Genomic DNA, 22,605 nt, shown 5'->3' on the forward strand with positions numbered 1-22,605 from the left:
GGTTTAGGGGAATGTTAAGTCACGGTTTAAGGACCCCGCACAATTTACTGTCAGTGGAGGGGAAGTCAGCTACTGTTACTGAAACATACATCCATTTAATGGATAAATCATTAACACAATAGCATTGAGATCCAGTATATGTTCTCTGGCAATCAATTTCTTTTCATTTCATTAAACACTTTGGGACACTTTCCACACACACTGGTCACATGCACTTACCGGTAATTGGCACTTTATAATAAGGACAGCAAGAAAAGAAAAAAACAAGAGCTTTTAGCTAGATAAACAGTTAGCACACAGGGTTTGTAGTACATATATAATACAAATGTATACACGCACACACACACACACACACACATACACTACCGTTCAAAAGTTTGGGGTCACTTAGAAATGTCCTTGTTTTCAGAAGAAAAGCAATTTTTTTGTCCATTAAAATAACATCAAATTGATAAGAAATACAGTGTAGACATTGTTAATGTTGTAAATGGCTATTGTAGCTGGAAACGGCTGATTTTTAATGGAATGTCTACATAGGCGTACAGAGGCTCATTATCAGCAACCATCAGTCCTGTGTTCCAATGGCACATTGTGTTTGCTAATCCAAGTTGATCATTTTAAAAGGCTAATTGATCATTAGAAAACCCTTTTGCAATTATGTTAGCACAGCTGAAAACTGTTGTGCTGATTAAAAAGCAATAAAACTGGCCTTCTTGAGACTAGTTGAGTATCTGGAGCATCAGCAATTGTGGGTTCGATTACAGGCTCAAAATGGCCAGAAACAAATAACTTTCTTCTGAAACTCTTCAGTCTATTCTTGTTCTGAGAAATGAAGGCTATTCCATGCGAGAAATTGCCAAGAAACTGAAGATCTCGTACAACGGTGTGTACTACTAAACTAGACACCTCAAAGGTCCTCAACTGGCAGCTTCATTAAATAGTACCTGCAAAACAAATTGACAACTAGAATGCCAAAGGTCTGCAAGGCTGTAATTGCTGCAAATGGAGGATTCTTTGACGAAAGCAAAGTTTGAAGGACACAATTATTATTTCTATTAAAAATCATTATTTCTAACCTTGTCAATAACTACATTTCCTATATATTTTGCTATATTTCCTATTCAAACTCATTTCATGTATGTTTTCATGGAAAACAAGGACATTTCTAAGTGACCCCAAACTTTTGAAGGTAGGGTATATATATATACACACACAAACACACACACACACACAGACATACACACACACACACACACACACACACACACACACACACACACACACACACACACACACACACACACACACACACATATATACAGTACCAGTCAATAGTTTGGACACACCTACTCATTCAATATTTTTTCTTTATTTTTTACTATTTTCTACATTGTAGAAGAATAGTGAAGACATCAAAACTATGAAATAACTCATATGGAATCATGTAGTAACCAAAAAAGTGTTAAACAAATCAAAATATATTTTAAATTTGAGATTCTTCAAAGAGTCACCCTTTGCCCTGATGACAGCTTTGCACACTCTTGGCATTCTCTCAACCAGCTTCACCTGAAATGCTTTTCCAACAGTCTTGAAGGAGTTCCCACATATGCTGAGCACTTGTTGGCTGCTTTTCCTTCACTCTACCGTCTGACTCATCCCAAACCATCTCAATTGGGTTGAGGTCGGGGGATTGTGGAGGCCAGGTCATCTGATGCAGCACTCCATCACTCTCCTTCTTGGTCAAATAGCCCTTACAGAGCCTGGAGGTGTGTTGGGTCATTGTCCACTAAGCCCAAACCAGATGGGATGGTGTATCACTGCAAAACGCTGTGGTAGCCATGCTGGTTAAGTGTCACCAGCAAAGCACCCCCACACCATAACACCTCCTCCACCATGCTTTACGGTGGGAATTACACATCCGGAGATCATCCGTTCACCCACACCGCATCTCACAAAGACATGGCGGTTGTAACCAGAAATCTCAAATTTGGAGACCAAAAGGACAAATTTCCACCGGTCTAATGTCCATTGCTCGTGTTTCTTGGCCCAAGCAGGTCTCTTCTTATTATTGGTGTCCTTTAGTAGTGGTTTCTTTGCAGCAATTTGACCATGAAGGCCTGATTTACACCGTCCCCTCTGAACAGTTGATGTTGAGATGTGTCTGTGACTTGAACTCAGTGAAGCATTTATTTGGGCTGCATATTCTGAGGCTAGTAACTCTAATGAACTTATCCTCTGCAGCAGAGGTAACTCTGGGTCTTCCATTCCTGTGGCGGTCCTCATGAGAGCCGTTTCATCATAGCGCTTGATGGTATTTTCGACTGCACTTGAAGACACTTTCAAAGTTCTTGACATTTTCCGTATTGATTGACCTTCATGTCTTAAAGTAATGATGGACTGTCGTTTCTCTTTGCTTATTTGAACTGTTCTTGCCATAATATGGACTTCATCTTTTACCAAATAGGGCTATCTTCTGTATACCCCCCCCCCCACCTTGTCACAACACAACTGATTGGCTCAAACGTATGAAGAAGGAAATAAATTCCACAAATTAACTTTTAAGAAGGCACACCTGTTAATTGAAATTTATTCCAGGTGACTATCTCATTAAGCTGGTTGAGAGAATGCCAAGAGTGTGCAAAGCTGTCATCAAGGCAAAGGGTGGCTATTTGAAGAATCTCAAATATAAAATATATATATATTTGTTTAACACTTTTTTGGTAATTACATGATTCCATTTGTGTTATTTCATACTTTTGATGTCTTCACTATTATTCTACAATGTAAAACACCAGTCTCAACGTCAACAGTGAAGAGGCGACTCCTGGATGCTGACCTTCTAGGCAGAGTTGTAAAGAAAAAGCCATATCTCAGACTGCCCATCTTAATATTTTATTTTTATTGGCCAGTTCTTTGGAACGCTGCCTAGAAGGTCAGCATCCCAGAGTTTCCTCTTCACTGTTGACGTTGAGACTGGTGTTTTGCGGGTACTATTTAATGAAGCTACCAGTTGAGGACCTGTGAGGCGCCTGTTTCTCAAACTACACACTCTAATGTATTTGTCCTATTGCTCAGTTGTGCACCGGGGCCTCCCACTCCTCTTTCTATTTTAGTTAGAGCCAGTTTGCGCTGTTCTGTGAAGGGAGTAGTACACAGCGTTGTACGAGATCTTCAGTTTCTTGGCAATTTCTCGCATGGAATAGCTTTCATTTCTCAGAACAAGAATAGACTGACGAGTTTCAGAAGAAAGTTATTTGTATCTGGGCCTTTTGAGCCTGTAATCGAACCCACAATTGCTGATGCTCCAGATACTCAACTAGTCTCAAGAAGGCCAGTTTTATTGCTTCTTTAATCAGCACAACAGTTTTCAGCTGTGCTAACATAATTGCAAAATGGTTTTCTAATGATCAATTAGCCTTTTAAAATGATAAACTTGGATTAGCAAACACAACGTGCCATTGGAACACAGGCCTGATGGTTGCTGATAATGGGCCTCTGTACGCTTATGTAGATATTCCATTAAAAATCAGCTGTTTCCAGCTACAATAGCCATTTACAACATTAACAATGTCTAAACTGTATTTCTGATCAATTTGACGTTATTTTAATGGACAAAAAAATATATATATACACACACACACACATATATACACATTATTACACACATATATACACACATACATATATGTGTATATATATGCATATATATACATATATATGCATATATATACATATATACACATATATACCTATGTGTATATATATATATGTGTGTGTATATATATGTGTATATATATATATATATATATATATATATATACACACATATATACACATTATTACACACATACATATATGTGTATATATATATGCATATATATGCATATATATACATATATATGCATATATATACATATATACACATATATACCTATGTGTATATATATATATATATATGTGTGTATATATATATGTGTGTATATATATATATATATATATATATATATAATGACGTGACATGACTGGAACGTTAGGGTGGTGGAAGTGATCACCAAACAATGACGACAGATTTGACTGTACTACATGACCAAAACACAACATTGACTTTCTTACACATTTGCAAATGGCTTTCTAGAAAGCTATGGCGAGACTGACAGACACTTCTGCAGTGGGCGGGATCTAGGAGGAGTGACACTAAGCTTGTGAGAGAACTGCTGCACTCTAGAGTATAGACTATCTAAGCTGACATTTTTACTCATTAGCAAATTCGTATTTCTTAATTCTGTCCTAACATGATAGATTGAGTCACGGTTTGAACTGCACCCTTCACTTCCTATTACCAAGCCCAGCGACAACACAGAGCTAAAATAAGACATTTTCACAGCAAGCACACTGGCCTGAGGGGGCATTTTAATTCCCCATCAAACTCAGGTTTTCAGTGAGCCGTAAAGACCCTCAGCGGTTGCTTGCTTGTTCTTTCAGTGTGGACTACACCGTGTCTAGTGTCACCGTGTCTAACACTCTCCTTCCTGATGCCATGAGTGAACACTGAACTCCATTACATAGAAACTGTCAGATGTGTTTTTTGACTCTCCACAGACAGAGACAAGTCCCAGGGGGGCTGAGGGTGTTGTAAAATGGCACCCGCTCACAAAGTCTGTCTGACGCTATGGACTTACACACAATGACAGGATGACTGGTTTCATTCTATAACAGTGTTATGTAGGAGGTTGATCTTCAGGTTGAGGCTCAGGTGAATGTATCCGTCATATATCAATCTTCACTTTAGTTTGAATTTGTTTTCCCTCTTCATCTCTTAACCAATGCCCTGAGCAGGATATGGAGCTTGTAGACAGTTGCAATGCATACAGTGAGTCTCTGAATGGGGTTTAGCTTCAATCCAACGGCTCATGGGTAGGTTCTAAACCCTGAAGGGTTAGCTCATCTGTTCACTGGAGGACTACCACATCTCCACTCTACCATGGCTGAGGGCCAAGTGCTTTATACTGGCAGCCAGGGGAAATCTACAATCTGGAAACAATTCCTATTTTATCCCCCTTACTGGATAAGTGAATGTGGAGGCCAGTCATTCTGACAGTGATAAATTCTCAAGGCTATCGTGAATTGTGACTGACTACACAGACTTAATACAGAGACAATGGAACAGCTACAGGTTTACAATGGACGGCTACAGGACTGTGACAACGACATATGCATGAGGAACACAAGCCATGGCAGGGCAGATGACATAGCACCAGGGCCTCACCTAGCACTGCCGTTGGCACAAGTGGATCATTAGGCACTGTAGGGAAAAAAATCTTATGAGGAACATTCCAGAAGGCTTGAGTAAGCTGCAGCACACTACTGAATGATAAAGTACCAGGGGCAAGATGAACAGAGCATAAGAATAGAAGTAATTCTACCAAAATATCCTGCACCAACGGTTCAAATCATTAAAATGCATAAAAGGAAATTCCCAAGATATGAATAAATGCCATTAAAGTAAAAACATGTAAGGTATAACTTAACGCCTCTCGTCAGAGCCTGTCTTATAGGACACTTCTCTGTAATAAGGCCTTTTCCATTGTAAGGCAGAGGGGTTATCTAACTGTCAGAAGGCTGGTGGGAGGAGCTATAGGGGGACAGGCTCATTGTAATGGCTGGAATGGAATCAATGGAACAGAGTCAAACACGTTGTTTCCATGTGTTTGATGTGTTTGGTACCATTCCATTGACTCCTTTCCAGCCATTACAATGAGCCCGTCATCCTATAGCTCCTCCCACCAGCCTCCTCTGATCTCACTGTCAGGAGGCTTTCTTACATGTATCATGTGTCTGTTGAGGGAGGTGTTTCCCAGGGATCTGTGGAGGGACTATTATACTTACATCTGTTGCTGAAATTGTGGGAGTCCATGAATGTGACAGCCATGGGATCCTCAGCATGTAGTGTGCTCTGATCAGCATAACTGCGGTCCATGGCATTAACCATGTGGGTCATTTCCTGACGAGTATTCCCGATGGCGTCTTTGCGCTTCTTGGCCAGTTTCCTGAAGGATCGGACAAACCGGTTTAAATATCACAAAAATACCTTGTCGACGATTATTTACAGGAAAGACTAAAGAGAAAGAGATGAAAGAGAAAAGCTTATCTCCATGACAACAGACCACTGGTTTGGCTTCCACATATCGCCTTTTTTAAATGGTGTTTTCATCCAATAATATGTGCAAACCCCACAAATACTGTATTCTTAGGGTCAAATATCCTTCGGTACATACTGTAGAAGAAATATTGCCACATGGCATCCCCAATCTGGGCTCTGACAAGACATTCTGAAAAATGGGGACTCACTGTTTGGTTGATTGTCTCATTATACTTTCATCTGGACAGGAATAGATGGGGTTAATGGGGTTTGACCGATTTAACTGATTGTGTACGCACTCCCTCATTGGCCCCTGGTTGAGAAAAGCTGATTGAACACCTGCAAGACTGGGAGGCTTTTATTTCAAGGGCAATTACGACTGTGCCGGTTTCTCTACATTTGTATTGTAAAAAAGAGTACTGAGATGAAAACACATACCCACTCTATTCTATTCCTAGTTCCTAATTCCACTTTGCGAGCACCCTGAAGAAAGGTGCTGCAGTACAAATGATCCTCTGATTGCAGTTTGCAGTTAGATGAAAGCACTGAGATGAGGTTATTAAGCAGCCGCTCTAGTGAAATTGAAAGGAGGACTCTTTGTACTAGAGAAGAGACAGATGGGTGGACAGCAGGAGAAAGATACCAAATTGTTTAATTTCATACAGTTCTAGTAAAATGACAATTATAGGCAGAATATACTCATTTCTGCCCATCATAAATTTGAAGTGGGACCAAAATAGGTATGCACAGCAGGTTCCAATTTATCAAGAGCCATGAGAAAATTATCTGGTTTCCATGTTTTACCTTTCAATGACCTTTGATAGCGGCAAACTGTGGGATACCTCTCTTTCCCGTTGGGAAAAACAGATTGACAATTTTAATGTAATTATTGGTAACTTTCAGCTGTTCAATTATTCCAATTTAACAGGATATAATTGGCTAAATGTCCCCCAGCGCTAAGAAATTTGATATCCTAACATCGCTTTAAGGGACTATCCGAAGCCAGCATAAGATGGTCACTGCGAAGCTGATACAGTATATTTCATTTTCATGAGAGAAAAATAAATAAATCATACAAAATTATCTTGCATCGGGGGAATCATCTCCGAAATGCTGAAAAGACTCATTCACTTGAATTCACTTGAGATTGAGTGTCACTTCTAGGTATGAAATGAAACATGATTGTGAGAAATACAAAAATGAGAGGAGTGTGGAGGTAAATGCGAGGCCTGTGTAGCATAAAACATCACTCTCACAGAGGTGAGGGTGAAATGGCAAGCATGTCGAATGGGAGCGCATGTGAGAGCATCGGCAGACTTGTCAGGACAACAGATTGGGGATTATTATTTTTTTGCTCTTAGGAAGTGGAAAGCACCACAGTGTGGAGATGATTGTCTACTGTCTACAGCGGAAAAATAACCTACACCAACCCAAAGAGGAAACCTTCTGCAACCAACATTCAGAGCAACCAATTGGAAAGGGCTTATGAGATATTTAAGACATACAACACAAGCAGTGTGCACGTGTAGAGGCACACAGTTTACCCCGTATATATCCTTTCAATGGATAAAGGAGGCCCAGGAGATGAAGAAGAGTGATGAAATACATGAGTTACTGACATACAACCACATGCACACAGATAGAACACAGGACACAAAGTGCAGCATTCTTTTTTCAAATAACACCGCTTTTGGTCATCATGACTTTGGTTTGGAGAGTGTTTCGAAGCATGTTTGAGCTAGTCAATGGCAATGGCAATTGGTTCTGAGCGATATGCGTTTTCACTTGAAAAAAGGATACTGCATCTTTAAAACACTACATAACTAATCAAGGACAAGTGCACTCATTGTATTTTGGGTTTGTTTGTTTCTGTTTTGTTGTTGTTGTTGTTGTTTGTCTGTTTACTTACAGGTAATATGAGTAAGAATAGTAGCTCCTCCTGGTACGCAAATCAGAGACAGCAGGATAAAGAAATATTGGTGAATGCAAAGTGTGAATCAGTCGGATCAACAAAAGCAGAAAAAAGTGCAAGACAACAAAATTAAATCTATGAATTAACTTCCTAATGTTAGAATTTCATTTTTACATGCATTCAAATTGAGCTGCATGCAGTTTTATGTTCCAGTGTAATTGAAGATAGTGTGCAAGAAAATTATTTTAATTACAAATATGCAAATAGTTCATATTTTGTTCTGGTTGAATTTGGAATTGGGCGGAATCATTAATGTCATGCATTAAATACTGTCTCATTCACATGGACAGTCAGACAGTCTTAAGATTGACTGTTGGTGTTATGGACTCACAAAACTATTATCATTAGATTTAGGCTATGGTGTTACATATGAAAAGAAAAGTATTGACAAGCATCGTGGATAAACACAGCTGCAAAACAAATTGCGCCATACTAAAGAACAAGCTTCTTGCTACCTGGAAAACAAGCAATGTCATGGACCACCATTTTAAAGATGCAGTATCTTTTATAGGTTCAGTTCAAAAAGGGAACCACAGATTCATTATTGTATTAGATCAATGAGATGTGTCTTGCCCATAAGTATTGATCTCCTCAGTAACTAGTGTTTGTAATGTAATCATCAGATATCAACTTTCCTAAATGAAAATGAAAATAAATGTGTAATTGAAGATAGTGTGCAAGTAAAATGAAAATAAAAGAAGCATACAAATGTTGCCACTGCATTTATGTTTTGGCTTCAACCTCGATTGTTTCCGTGCAAAGCAACTACGAGATTCCAATATCCACTTCATTAACTTGTATTAAACTGGGTGGTTCAAGCCCTGAATGCTGATTGGCTGACAGCTGTGGTATATCAGACCGTATACTACGGGTATGACAAAACATTTTTTTACAGCTCTAATTACATTGGTAACCAGTTTATAATAGCAATAAGGCACCTCGGGGGTTTGTGGTATATGGCCAATATACTACGGTTAAAGGCTGTGTCCATGCACTCTGCGTTGCGTCGTGCTTAAGAACAGCCCTTAGCCGTGGTATATTGGCCATATACCACACCTCCTCGGGCCTTATTGCTTAAGTATATCATTGAGTTCTACTCTACTGGTCACCTGATTTCGGAAGAAAAGAAACTCGGTGCAACTAACAAGAGGAAGAGAGATTGAGACACAGTGTGTGTGTGAGAGAGAGAGAAATAGACCTCTAATTATCTGTAGAATAGACCGACTGAGAGGATGTCTAGTTGATTACTACACCTTGTTGACTATTACACCAACACCATTAACTACATTCAAGACATCCACAACACGTTAAGCTAACTAGTTCCAAAACAAATCCATATTTTATTGATTTTCACAAGCTTTCTCTTTACTTTGGGGACAAAGGGACATTAGTCATATTTCAGAATTCAATTACCATCAGTACTTTTAATCCATTCCAATGGGATTAGGAGTTTATGGCTCATTAGCACTCAATGTGCCCTATCGCTCCAAACACCAGTCCTTTTTCAGGCTGAAATTACAAACCAGGAAGCCATCCAAAAACTCAAAAGCAGGCGCTGCAATTAATGCCAATGGCTTATATGAAAAGCATTCAATGAAATGAACCCCCTCCCACCTCTCTGAAAAATATTCTAAACCACAGGGAATAGATTCTATTACAAAACATGAAATACTGTGCAACTACAATAGTACACCAACACCAAACCAACACAAACCAATTGTTTGTAATACTGAACAAAGGGGTTTGAATATGCCAGACTTACTGTAGCATACTTAACTATAATTCAAAAGTCACTCCTTTAGTTTTGATCCAGAAGAGCATCGATGAAAAGTAACTTTCTTTCAATATCAGAGAAAGGGAAACTTTGTTATTATCACTCAACCCATGTCTGTCACTCATGACCAGGGAGAAAAGACTCACTTTATAACCTGACCTTTTCCTTTTATCTCCACAAAGCAAGCCTGGACCAGCTCCACTAAATCAAAAATACCCGGTGAAGAAAATGGAGGAGAAAAAGCGTGAGGGAAGGGAAAGAGGGGGAAAGAATGGAGCTAAGGAATGACCTGTGGCAGAATGAGATTTGGCAGAATGAGATTTCTCTGAAGTTGAAAGGTTATGGATCGGGGTATGGAAGGGGGATGGCAGGGGAAATTAGGAGGGAGACGGCTGTAAATGAGCAGTGGTCGTTAGGAACGATGCCCTAATTGGCAGAACATCTACAGAGACACAGAGGCTGCTCTGCCAATTAAGATTCATTTGAAATCCTCACTCATCAGCAGTCACAGGCACCGCTTGACTGTCCAACACTGTGAACAGAACCACAACGTTACAGATATCTCTATCAGGAACAGGTGTATAAACACCTCTCATTCATCAATCTCATTCAAATACACTTCTCCTGAACCCTACAGATGATAGGCACTAATGTCATTCAAGTTAATTGGGATGTGTTTGTTTAACCTGGATGATTAGATATTGTGTAGCTCACTTCTGTGTAAATCTAACCTGAAAACACATTGGTTGAAAAAGCTTTCATCAATGACCCATTCATTGTATGTGGGTGTCAGAATCTTTGTTAAATATGTGAGATAACAAATAAGTATATTCTTACTTACAGTACATGGTAATAGGGTTCTATAGGGTGAATTTCAAACAATCATTCTGCTAAATGGCCACACGATGGTGCCATGTGTCATACAAAGAGAGACAAAGGGTGTGCAGGGTAACGGCTCCTCTCCACACATCACACATCGTTCCTGCTAAACCTGATCAGCATGTAGAGATGTGCTCCGACTGAGGATAAGTTATTTATTTTTTCCCTTTAAAACAATATCAATTTCTTTCCAAAGCATTCATCACAGGTGCTGGAGACAGTTCAGTTTGCCAGTGTTCATTATAAAACCTTATCTGAAAAACTGAACAAAATCAATAGGAGGTTCACAAAGTAATTACAGCACGACATAATTTGCTCTCTCAAGGCCCCAGACTCACCCTGATCTCTGCAACCTGCCTCCTTTGCATGACCCCAACTGAGTGTGAGTGTGTGTGTGTGTGTGTGTGTGTGTGTGTGTGTGTGTGTGTGTGTGTGTGTGTGGACATGTTTAATTATACTTGTGGGGACCAGAAGTACTCACAAGAATAGTAAACTAACAAACAAACATTTGACCAACTGGGGACATTTTGCCAGTCCCCACAAGGAAAAATTATATTTCTAAGGGTTAGGGTTAGAATTTGTGTTAGGGTTAGAATTAGGTTTAGGAGTTAAGGTTAGGTTTAGGGTTAAGTTGATGTTTTGGAGTTAAGGTTAGGGTTAAGGTTAGGGTTACGGAAAATATCATTTTGAATGGGAATCAATTGTGTGTCCCTACAAGGTTAGTAAAACAAGTGTGTGTGTGTGTGCGTGCGTGTGCGTGTGTGTGTGTGTACACACCTGACTGACCAATTCTTCGTAGTAAAGCCTCCATGACTAAAAAGAAAAGTAGCATTTAGACAACATCAAAGGTTTCGGATTGTATATTAGCCCATAACCTTCCAAAATACAGTCCATTCCCCCATAACTTGTCCAAGTAGGGAAATGTTTATGAATACTAACAGAAAAGTATAGTAGAGTAAAATTATGTTGAGCTTGGACTTAATCAATTCCACTAACAGTTAATCCTAGATAGCACAGGAATTAATATAGGCTCAATCCACTGTCTGCATCAGTAGTTATCTATTAGGAATAGCTGGGACCTGTTAGTTAGCCAATTATTGACTTTGATGAATTTAGATGGTCACCATAGTCAAATCCTACAAAATAAAGGCCAGGAAAGATACATATAGCTATACTGTACCAAGCAGTAAACAATATTCTGAATAAGTTTTGAATGAAGCAGCTCCAAGCATTACTGAGTGGGATGAGGTAAGCGAGTGACAAAATGAATGAACTTGAGGCAAGCACAAACTGAGCACAGCTCAATATTGTTGTTACAGTATGTATCCTGAATGCAACCCTCAACAAAAAGCTGTCCACTTTCTTTTGTAAAAACAGCATAAAAGCAGCAATCTTAATAAGCTGCAGTGAAAAACCACAGTAAAACACATCGGAATACCTATTAAAGTATAAGACACCTCTCAAAGACTTCAAAGAAATGTTCCACTTCTCAGCAAAGCAAAGTCTATTAGCATTGTTCACCACTGGTATGCACTTGTGTGAGTTCACATCACCTCCAAAATTCAGCAAAGCCAAATAATCCTGGGTATGTTACATGGCTTTTCAGATCAGCCACTTCAGATATAAAGATGAAATTCTCTGAACATTTTAAGAAAACCTGGGGAAATCTGTATGCTCCTAAATTCACTGTGCTGCTCTGAGAGATAAGCCTTATGGGTCCTCATCTAATTCAAGTCCAGTACTCTGCCTGCCTCCCCTTGAAACTCAATCCAACTCTCTACCAAACCCTGTTATGACAAACCCTGGTAAAACAGCGTTACACATAGTCTTGGCACTCCATAAACAATAACATACAATACTGTAGTCTCTTGTCTCCTCCTCTCACCCCTCTCCCATCCCTCCTCTCACCCCCCTCTCCTCCCTCATTGTGTAGGCTGTCTGATAGTCCTGACCCAGCCTCCACTGTGAGTCATGGTTATGCTGATGGCATGGGATGGAGTACAGCGTTCTAATGGTGTGTATGTGTGTAGGTATGCTATGCTCGCATTGAGCAAGTAACACAGTCTTTACTGTTTACGATGCTCCACTCACCTCTTCTTGACCAGAAGGATGGCCACCAGCACCAGTAGGATGAAAACCAGCACCCCAGCACTGATGCCAGCGATCTTCACCACCCTGTCTGTCTGCTTGGCTGGGTCCGGGATCACCTCTGGTTCCTCTGTAGCTCCTAGGTGACAGGTTAGAAACAAAGGTCAATTAATACAGTGTATGATTGTTGTAGTTTTGACCGTGAAATACAACACTTGAAAGGGCATAGTGCAAAAGTGAGTCTCTTCCAGCAGAACTATACTTTTCTTTGATCATAATGTTTGACCATAAAGTTTGACCATAATGATTACTTCAGTTGACCAGATGGTGGTCCACTACACAGACATTGTGTTCCCATCACACATGATGATATATACACTTCACCATTTACTGAGGACATCTTCCAGATTGAGCCATACCACCTCATGTCACAGCAATGATTTGAGCACAAACACATAAAAAGACAAAGACCAATAGCCTACTCATATTTAAATACATTCATAGTCCCATTACCGTTTAATATCTTTGTGCACTGGTTCTACACACACTAATGTCCTGATTAAATTGGGTTTTCTTCTAAATGCCTTCAGAATTTAATTTCTAATTATGTTTCATACCCCCATGGTCCCACAAGATATTACAAGCATAAATTCGCTATCTGCGTTCTTTTAATATTTTCAAAATCTTCAAAGCCATTAACTTCTGTAAAGCATTGGGTTTGAATACTATAATCGAATATGATATCCTAGTACACAACGTTATTTGCTAAACTGTTTACAAATAGGGGCATACGTAAATACTGTCAAAGGTGAACCAACACAAAACTATGTACCAAATCATAAAAGCAAGAAAAAAATCTAAATATCTCTACATTGATATTGTTGCTGATATACTATGTTATTTTGCTTTTGAGATATTCAAACACAATAATCCTCTTTCTAATGCAAAATACATAAAAACCCAAGTAAAGCATAATCCTTCCTTTTACAGTCCCCTAGCACTTAGTGAAATGCCCTTCCTACAGTAGACTGAGACCATTGTACAATTTCAAAAATATATGTATTTTCCTGATGCAAGTCGAATATCTCCTGACCCCTGCACTCCGACCTTCAGGGCAAATATGATGTCAAAGGATAATTATATCCCTATACAACGCTGAACCTAGTAATTCATTAATATAATAATGTAGCCCTTTTATGTCAATAGCTGAATGATAACCAACAGATGTAGAGTTTCCTAGCAGTGAAAGGAATGGAAGATACGACGACTCCCATCTCATCCATCCACAGATCAAACGGAAGGTCTTTACGGAGACTGATACAATGGCACAGAAATGTATGCCTGGGCAAAGCCCATCTTCAGCCAGCACTCAAGCCATTATTCCTCAGGGTCAATTCAATGGCCTAGTTTCTATCAAGGGAGAAAACAACAAGCTGGCATCTGTGTCACTAGATGGACCACTATTCTGTATTTCACTAACTCACCACCCTGGGGCAAGAACAATCTTCCTCAGACCACATACTAAGACAGACTACCACCACTACCACACTACCAACCCTGCCCCCCTCCCCCACCCTCGGTGAGCAGGTTGCGATAACCTTTACAAATAGAGCGAACCGACTATTTCAGTCGGAAAGACTGTGTTGGAGTGTTTGGTGGTCCCATAGCCATCTTTTTTCCTGAAACTAATCTGTTTTGCTCGTAAAACATAATTTGTGATCAGAGTGATCCCTAACATGTTGTGGATGGATGAAACCACCTTAGAGAGCATATCTAACAGCCACTAAAACACATCTAGGAACAGAAGGCTGGATGTATGTAGCAGGAAGGAGGTCGTCTCTGGGGCTTAAACCCAGATCTCTGTCAGTGTATGGGGGGCTATAGAAGCGAGGGGGGCAGGCCCTTTGGGACTGTCTGTTGTGCTTGACAGTGAGCCCCCCGACTCCCGTGTGCCTCTCCAAATATCTCCCTCTCTCTATCAGGTTGGAAGGCAATGGACATCTACAGAACATGTGTCCCAAAGGAGCAGGACAAACTGTCCTTGTCTCTCACGTTGTCATCCACTGGCCACGCCGCTGGCTTCAACACTTAAACACCTACAGCTCCTCTCCCTTCTCTCTGTTTGACAGCTCTTTCACCCTCACTTTAGCCATGCTATTGTACCCAGGAAAATGATGGTACAGAAACCATTTTCTGGTATTTACAGTCAGTTTCAAACACATTCTGGAAAAGATCTGTGAAATTAACTGAGCAGACTAGATTGTTTGGATCTGCTCAGAGTATGCTTGAACTTGACCCCATGGTGATAAAAAACTAACCAAGTCATTGCTATAATAGAGTTATGTGTTTTTCTGTCAATGGTTGCTTATCATTGCAGCAATATTATGGGGCAAAGAGAAGATGTCACAGAAATATGTCACTCTTTCTCCTGTTTCTTTACTAGATTGTAAAACAGCAGTATTAAATCATCTCATAGGCATATAACACACACTAATCCACTCAATGCTTTACATGCAACAGCCAGACTATGCCATCAAGAGCACTATAACAAATGTAATATCGAGCGCAACAAGAAAAACAATAGCCTTGCTAGTGGAGCAGGTTTCACAATAGATGTTGACACCAGTTAAAAGGTTATTAATCAGTTCTGCAGCCCGGTGTCAAATGTTTTAAGGTATTGCTTGAGACATAATCCCCATCTCGCCTCAAGAATACTTATGTTTCTGTCAGAGCTTATGAGATATATTCATGAAAAAATACCGGAGGAAAATCAAATGGAATTGGATTACAACCATTTCCAAGATAAAACTCACTGCTTAAAATGAAAATCTATTTTCATTCCTAATAGTGGGCTACACGGCGGAGCCCTTATGAAATTCTGTCTGGATTGGTATGACAACCTCCGGGCCAATGCACTTTTAAAACAATTAATGACAAACAGTACAACCAAAAAACAACAACACTTTCATTCCCAATTAAGTTAGGGCAATTAAGGTGGTTTTCAATTCAGAGAATGAGAGCACTTCTGGCATTTAATGTATCAAGGATGGAAAGCGTGAGTGATTGAGTGAGACCGGCACAAGTGGGCAAAGACTACATATACTCCAAGTGGATACAGCATGGACACACACTGGGATAATTGAATTTCTGAGCAGGACAAGGGCAGGTTATTGTTAGGACTAAACAACATTGTTAAGGGAGGATAGAAAAATTGTGCAATATGTTTCATCATGGCTATGACAGAGACAGAGATAACCCATTGGCCACATCAACACGCTCTTAGAGTATGAAGTGACTTAACTGTGGATGACTTTTATTAGTGTCACAATTATGTGTGCCCTTGTTGTCAGTGTCACATCAACTAGGGCTCGGCGGTTTCATGACAGGGAGAAGGAGAATACCAAACGTAGCTAAATCCGGTAATAATAACAAAAAAGGTCTATATGAGAGTACAGTATAAACAATATTACTGTCTCTCCGATCTTTGAAAGGCACAACAAATCCAACCCCTGGTGTGTTAATGCATAGCCAGCTGTTTAGGGATTATAAATACAGCACTTTCCACATCTGATAATCTAATAGCATATGTGGGCTGATTTCTAAGCTTGGCTGTTCAAAAATTATTAACTGATTATTAAGCACTGTATTACTGGGATACGTGAAAAACACACAAACATTAAAATGCATAAATATGAGTCTAATTGATAAGCATAGAAATAAAGCTAAATTAATCTATGGTAGTATTACACCCTTCGGGGTGACATCATCACTGATAATGAGTTCCATGTTGGAACCTGTTCTATTCTATCTATCTGTGATGTCATGTAGTAGATGGAAGCTTGTCATTCCTAGCAAGCCTAGTATAGCAGAAACCTGATGTAGCTAAGATGATTTTTTCAGGCTTAGTGTTATTGATGGGTGACTATGGAGTTAATACATGGTACAGTCACATCTGGCATATTAGCATTAGCAGCCACCTTAGCTGACATCCGAGATCATGAGATGTTTTGCCATTAGCAATATCTTCATATAGCTCTCCACTGAAAAACTGTAGGATTTGGCTAGTTTCATACCTCCTAGTTTTCATACATTCTAGTGGAAATAAAGTTGTTGCTGGAGTATGGTGGATCTCAATGTCCTGATGACTTGATGGGACTATTGTACTATTTAGCCTAGCCAACTAACTTTTGAATGAGATACTGAAGCTCAACTTACTGGCCATTTAATTCATTCTAGTCAGAGACATGACCATAAGCACTTGAATAACTTGGCCAGTAACTCCAATGCACTTCGGAAAATGCATGTTCAGCATAAATGTTGTCCATAATCTATAATGCAGGTAATTTCAATAGTGCAAAGCCAGAGGACAGAGTCCATAAATCGCCAACCTATTTCCCTTCGATTTACGCCACGGATGAGCTGGCACTGTATGAATTGTATCAATTTAATCACTAAAAACCAACAGCATGGGTTTATGATAAAAACCAGTGAGCTCTCGCTCTCTCTGTCTGTTAAATCAGAAGGATTGCCACTGCTAGCCCCCTGTTCTCACAGACACAAGCTGTTCGCCAGAGCAAGGTGCTTTACAAGCGCAAATATCACAAATAAATAAGCTTTCCTTAATTCCGCCTCAATCCAGATCCTCGCTGCACGACACTTCTCTTGGAAGATAAAGTGACACATGCATTATCACGTAACAGTTCTTTATCGGCGCAAGAGAGTGGCCATTTATTGGCTACTGAGAAATGTGATTGAAATCCAACTGTAATGTACAGTCAATTAATTGATACTGGGCAAGAAGGACTTTTATTGTTGTACAAATAAGCAAAAAGAATAAAGTCTTACCTTTTGTTGCAAGTCTCAGACATTGTGTTTTTGTTTCCTTTGAAAGAAAATAAATGAAAATAATAAAAATAGAGTGCAACATGAGAAACAGGAACAAACTAGATAAAAGGGAAACTAATGAACAATAGTAGGGTATCAAAGGGGGGTGGAGTGGAAAACAATGCTCCACAATGCACAAATCAGTTTTAAGACACTTATTTAAAACCCTAATAACCCAATGAGGGAACATTAGAGCGTCCTATTGGCTGACAAAGTGTGGTGTATATTCACCTTCTCCACGCTGCTGACGGCCTGGAAGTAGATATTATAGTTCTTCCTGGGGGCGAGCGGAGGGTTCCAGAAGCCATGGTAAGTCTTGTTGTCGCCCACCGTGAACGGAGAGGGCTCGGGAAGGTTCCCTGGTGGCAGTTCTGCCGCAAAGTAATAAGGCGAGCCACCACTGGAGGCACTGTGGAAGGGGACTGGGACCTGGTAGCAGTCCACGGAGCTGGCCTCCCTGCGTGTGCGATGTGGGTTCAGCTCCTCCACCACGATCTGATAAGCGCTGCGGAGGGGTACAAAACATCACAGGCAATCAGTCCCCACAAAACAACACAAGCAAACAAAGTCAGCTAGCCAAACAATAGGCAGGCTAATCTTAAAGCAATCTCTCACTTCACAAGGCACAGAGAGGGCATGCCAAATGAGCTTAACTCTTGGAATGAGCCCTGGCTTGGCAACGTTGTACGCTACAGGCCCTGATATCCCTACCAGAGCCTATTTATCTGCACATGGCCTTTAACTAATAACAATCCATTCTCTCAGACTGGGAGGCTGTAGAGAAACCCCCCCTGAATGAGAGCTGATGAACCTCAAGTGAGAGTAAACAGGTCAGGTCTCTCATTTGTATTTCAGAGTCACACTGCTGTGCTTCATCTCTCCACCTGAGGGTCTTTGTTAACGTGGCGAGACACGCACAAACCACAGTGCCAGGGCAACTTATTAACACAGTGCAGAGCGAGGAGAAGCCCCTTCACACACCCATGGAGCTGTAAACCTGGCAGACCTACCTTCCTTCCTTCCGCATCCACAGCTCAGAGCCCCCTCCTGGACTTCACTATCCTTAGTTCTGCTCCAAGAGTGTGACCCCCCTCCCACCCTTGGTAATGACTGCCCAGGGGCATGTCTCTGTCCCCCCGTCCACCCTTCCCTCACCATTAACGCCCAAGTGTCCTGACAGCCATCTCCACATCCCTGACCTTCCATAGCTCCTATTTTAGCACAAAGCGCCACAGATCTAAAATGCAAGTGACACTCCATAATGCCGGGCGCAGATGGACACAAAATTCACTTCCACCAAAATAGGGTGAGTGCTCGAGCTCTTTCCTCTACCCTGTATTGCTTGTCAATGACAAAATGTTACAAATTACCTGGGAAAATGACCTGAGGCTTGCTATAGCTCAATCTCTCATACACACCTTAATCCACCCTCTCTAAATTACCGCTGCACAGACCTGCTGCATGATTAGCCAATCGGCTTCCATCAGAGCTTGGCCAGTTTTACGGTGCACTGCCAAAACGGGTCAAATTAAACGATCCCTTTGATAATGCACTCAGGCCACAATCTGTCCCATTCTGAATCATTGTCTATTTTAAAAACACACATCATTGTTTCATTGATACTCCTAAATCCTTTAAACTGGTAAAAACATGACAATCTTATTCGTAGTATATTTCCTCGTACTTTCCTAACACCACCCTCCATTGCATATTTGGTATCTGACTATGCAATTCATATTTATTATATTTGTAACATTATACTGTACACAAAATCTGTATTCCAGAAAAAATAAAAAAATAAAAAAATTGAAATTAGAAGTGGGTGTGACATATTAGCTACAACTGCCACATCTACTGAGTGAGTGCATGTGAGAAAGAAATGCAGTCAGGTGGTTTTGTATTCAGGGCTGCTGTCCTTTCCCTTTCTATACGCAGCCCCTCCAATTTCACAATCAAAGCCCAGGCCCAGTTGCATAATAGGTGATTTACTGAATCTGAGCACAAAGAGTTCTCTCCAAATCCCCTTTATGACAAGTACCTTCAACTCCATATCCCTGCCGATTGTGATAGGGGAGAGGAAATGAAAAGGCACAGGCCAACAATGTCCAAATCAAATGGAGATCGGCAGGGCCATGGACCTGAATATCTAAATTCCCTGCAGAGTCTCTGTAGACATTACCCAGTACTGTGCTCTCTATTTGTGGGATGTGCTACAGGGAGGGACACAACACAAACCTTTTGACAGAGATGTCAGGCAAACAGATGGATGACCTTCATTAAAATGACTAGATGACTAGTCTCCCGAGTGGCGCAGTGGTCTAAGGCACTGCATCGCAGTGCAGTGCTAGCTGTGCCACTAGAGATCCTGGTTCAAATCCAGGCTCTGCCGTAGCCGGCCGCGACCGGGAGACCCATGGGGCGGCGCACAATTGGCCCAGGGGAGGGGAGGGAATGGCCGGCAGGGATGTAGCTCAGTTGATAGAGCATGGCGTTTGCAACGCCAGGGTTGTGGGTTCGATTCCCACAGGGGGTATGAAAAAATAAAAATAAAAAATAAATAAAATAATGTATGCACTAACTAACTGTAAGTCGCTCTGGATAAGAGCGTCTGCTAAATGACTAAAATGTAAAATGTAGACTAAAAGAAAGCCAGGCATTAGGTCTCTCACCTGATAGGGGCACCTTTGGCCTGAGCGGGCTTCAGTAGGACCGTGATGGTGGTGGCTGTCTCATTCAGAAACGCCTCAGACCCATCATACTCCTCCAGTGTTGGGGCTATGGGGAAAAAGCACACCAGACAGACAAGAATTTAGTGCAAAATCACAGATGGAGGAAGATTGTCAGCAATGGGGTGTAATATGTTGAAGTCTTGAGAAAGGCATGCTCCATCAGGACACATTATGTTTAATTTTGAACTTGGCTGACCTTTATTATAGCACTGCAAAGTAAAAAAACACCTCTCTCCTGCTTGGAACATGTTTTCTAAAACACTTCTGGGAATTGCTACCTAACAAATTTACAATAGCAGTTTTGCCAAAACGCAGGAACTGCGTGATTACATCTACATTACGTACATTACATCTCTTTGAAGTAGGCGCATAGCGCAAAAAGCACCAGGTCCCTCTTATTTAAAAAAAGGCTACTGGCCTCATTTGCCATTAAGGGATATGTCGAGAAGCTTTTAGCTTCCATTCACCTGGTAAATTTGATTGATGTGGTTTGCATTATAATCTAATGAGGTCCTAGGCTGTCATTTCAACAGATTCCAAATACATCCCTGTCTAAGGCATGTTGAGTGCTGACAAGATTAGAGTTGGGAAAAACGTGTGCTGGAGAAAATTACTCCAACAGATACAGAGAATCCAGATATTCCATTACGGAATGGAGTCTGACACGATTAACATTACTGAGAGATATCTCAGTGCTGTGCTTAGTGTCATGGTAGAAATTGCTCAGAAAACCGATAACCGAACCAACCCATAACCCAACCAATTTTTTGTTACCCCATTCTGGTTACTTCGCTTCCTAGACCTGCAGCGCTACCAGACCCTTTTTAACAAAACAGCAACAGGCAGGAATTTCTTAAGAGAACAATTACATTATGCATCAATTTAATTTTACTTGATTAATAAACAATACTTTCTCTGGTAGCACTACTAATAGTCTAGTAGCTGTAACACTATGTCCATTATACTGTATACATACTCTACCATACTAAGGAGGTTTCTCTTGGCCAGGTTTCCCTTGTAACCTCAATGGGACTTCCTGGATAAATAAAGGTTAAATAAACGTACCTGAGATGTTGGTGGTGACATTGAGTGTGGTCGGGGAGCCAAAGCCCTTGACGGTGCTGGCTCGTATGAGGAACTGGTAGGTGGTGCCAGGGTGGAGCTGGTTGAAGACGTGGTGAGAAGTGTTCCAGGGCAGAGACACGATCAAAGGAGGGCGCATTATCGGCACCGAGGGGTCAAAGGACCGAATACCACTGTAGCTGATCTGTTAGGGGAGGGAGAGGAGAGGGAAATACAATATTTACCTAATGAGTTGTTGAAAAGTGTTCAAGCGAATGGTAATAGACTTTCTGTAACATTATACTGTGGTACAAACTTTATCTGTGGTTAAGCTCCTGTAAGTCGCTCTGGATAAGAGCGTCTGCTAAATGACTAAAATGTAAAAATGTAAAATGTAAGTAGGTGGAATGCACATACCTAGCAAAGTACAAAGCACAGCTAAACAAATGAGAGGATTTTTGAGTGATTTCACTGCATTGTGTATTGTATTTAAAACATGCAAAAGACTTGAGGTACATATGGAATGCATATGGAAACACTTGTAAGCCTGAACTAAAATGTGTGATAAAAAATTTGAGCATGTGACTTCCCATGGCATTATGTAGAATGTGTGTCATGTTACATCAAATCAAATCAAAATTTGTCACATGCGCCGAACAGGTGTAGACCTTCCTGTGAAATGCTTACTTACAAGCCCTTAACCAACAACGCAGTTCAATAAATAGAGATATTTACTAAATAAACTAAAGTAAAAAATAAAATAAAAAGTAACACAATAAAATAACAATAACGAGGCTATGTACAGGGGGTACCGGTACCGAGTCAATGTGCCGGGGTACAGGTTAGTCGAGGTAATTTATACATGTACGTATGGGTAAAGTGAGGGGGGGGGGGGGGGGGGGGGGGTCAATGTAAATAGTCTGGGTGGCCATTTGATTAATAGAAGCTGTTAAGGAGCCTTTTGGACCTAGACTTGGCGCTCCGGTACCGCTTGCTGTGTGGTAGCAGAGAGAACAGTCTATGACTTGGTTGACTGTAGTCTTTGACAATTCTTTGCCTTCCTCTGACACCACCTAGT

The 22,605-nt window shown here is 40.7% G+C and overlaps 1 protein-coding gene across 1 annotated transcript in view; it reads right to left on the minus strand.

Annotated features, from left to right (window-relative positions):
- The window catches only part of LOC311108605 (receptor-type tyrosine-protein phosphatase kappa-like), a 203,821-nt gene that overhangs the window by 16,705 nt on the left and 164,511 nt on the right, over positions 1-22,605 (minus strand). The window contains exons 10-17 of the mRNA XM_084151268.1: positions 21,531-21,732; positions 20,406-20,511; positions 17,968-18,241; positions 17,698-17,734; positions 12,856-12,991; positions 11,542-11,577; positions 8,049-8,078; positions 5,887-6,047 (exon numbers count right to left, since the gene is read on the minus strand). Coding sequence (XP_084007394.1) covers positions 5,887-6,047; positions 8,049-8,078; positions 11,542-11,577; positions 12,856-12,991; positions 17,698-17,734; positions 17,968-18,241; positions 20,406-20,511; positions 21,531-21,732 — 982 coding nt within the window. The remainder of the gene's footprint in view (positions 1-5,886; positions 6,048-8,048; positions 8,079-11,541; positions 11,578-12,855; positions 12,992-17,697; positions 17,735-17,967; positions 18,242-20,405; positions 20,512-21,530; positions 21,733-22,605) is intronic.

This window comes from Coregonus lavaretus (genome assembly GCF_964263955.1).
Source record: "Coregonus lavaretus genome assembly, chromosome: 33".
Classification (NCBI taxonomy): Eukaryota; Metazoa; Chordata; class Actinopteri; order Salmoniformes; family Salmonidae; genus Coregonus; species Coregonus lavaretus.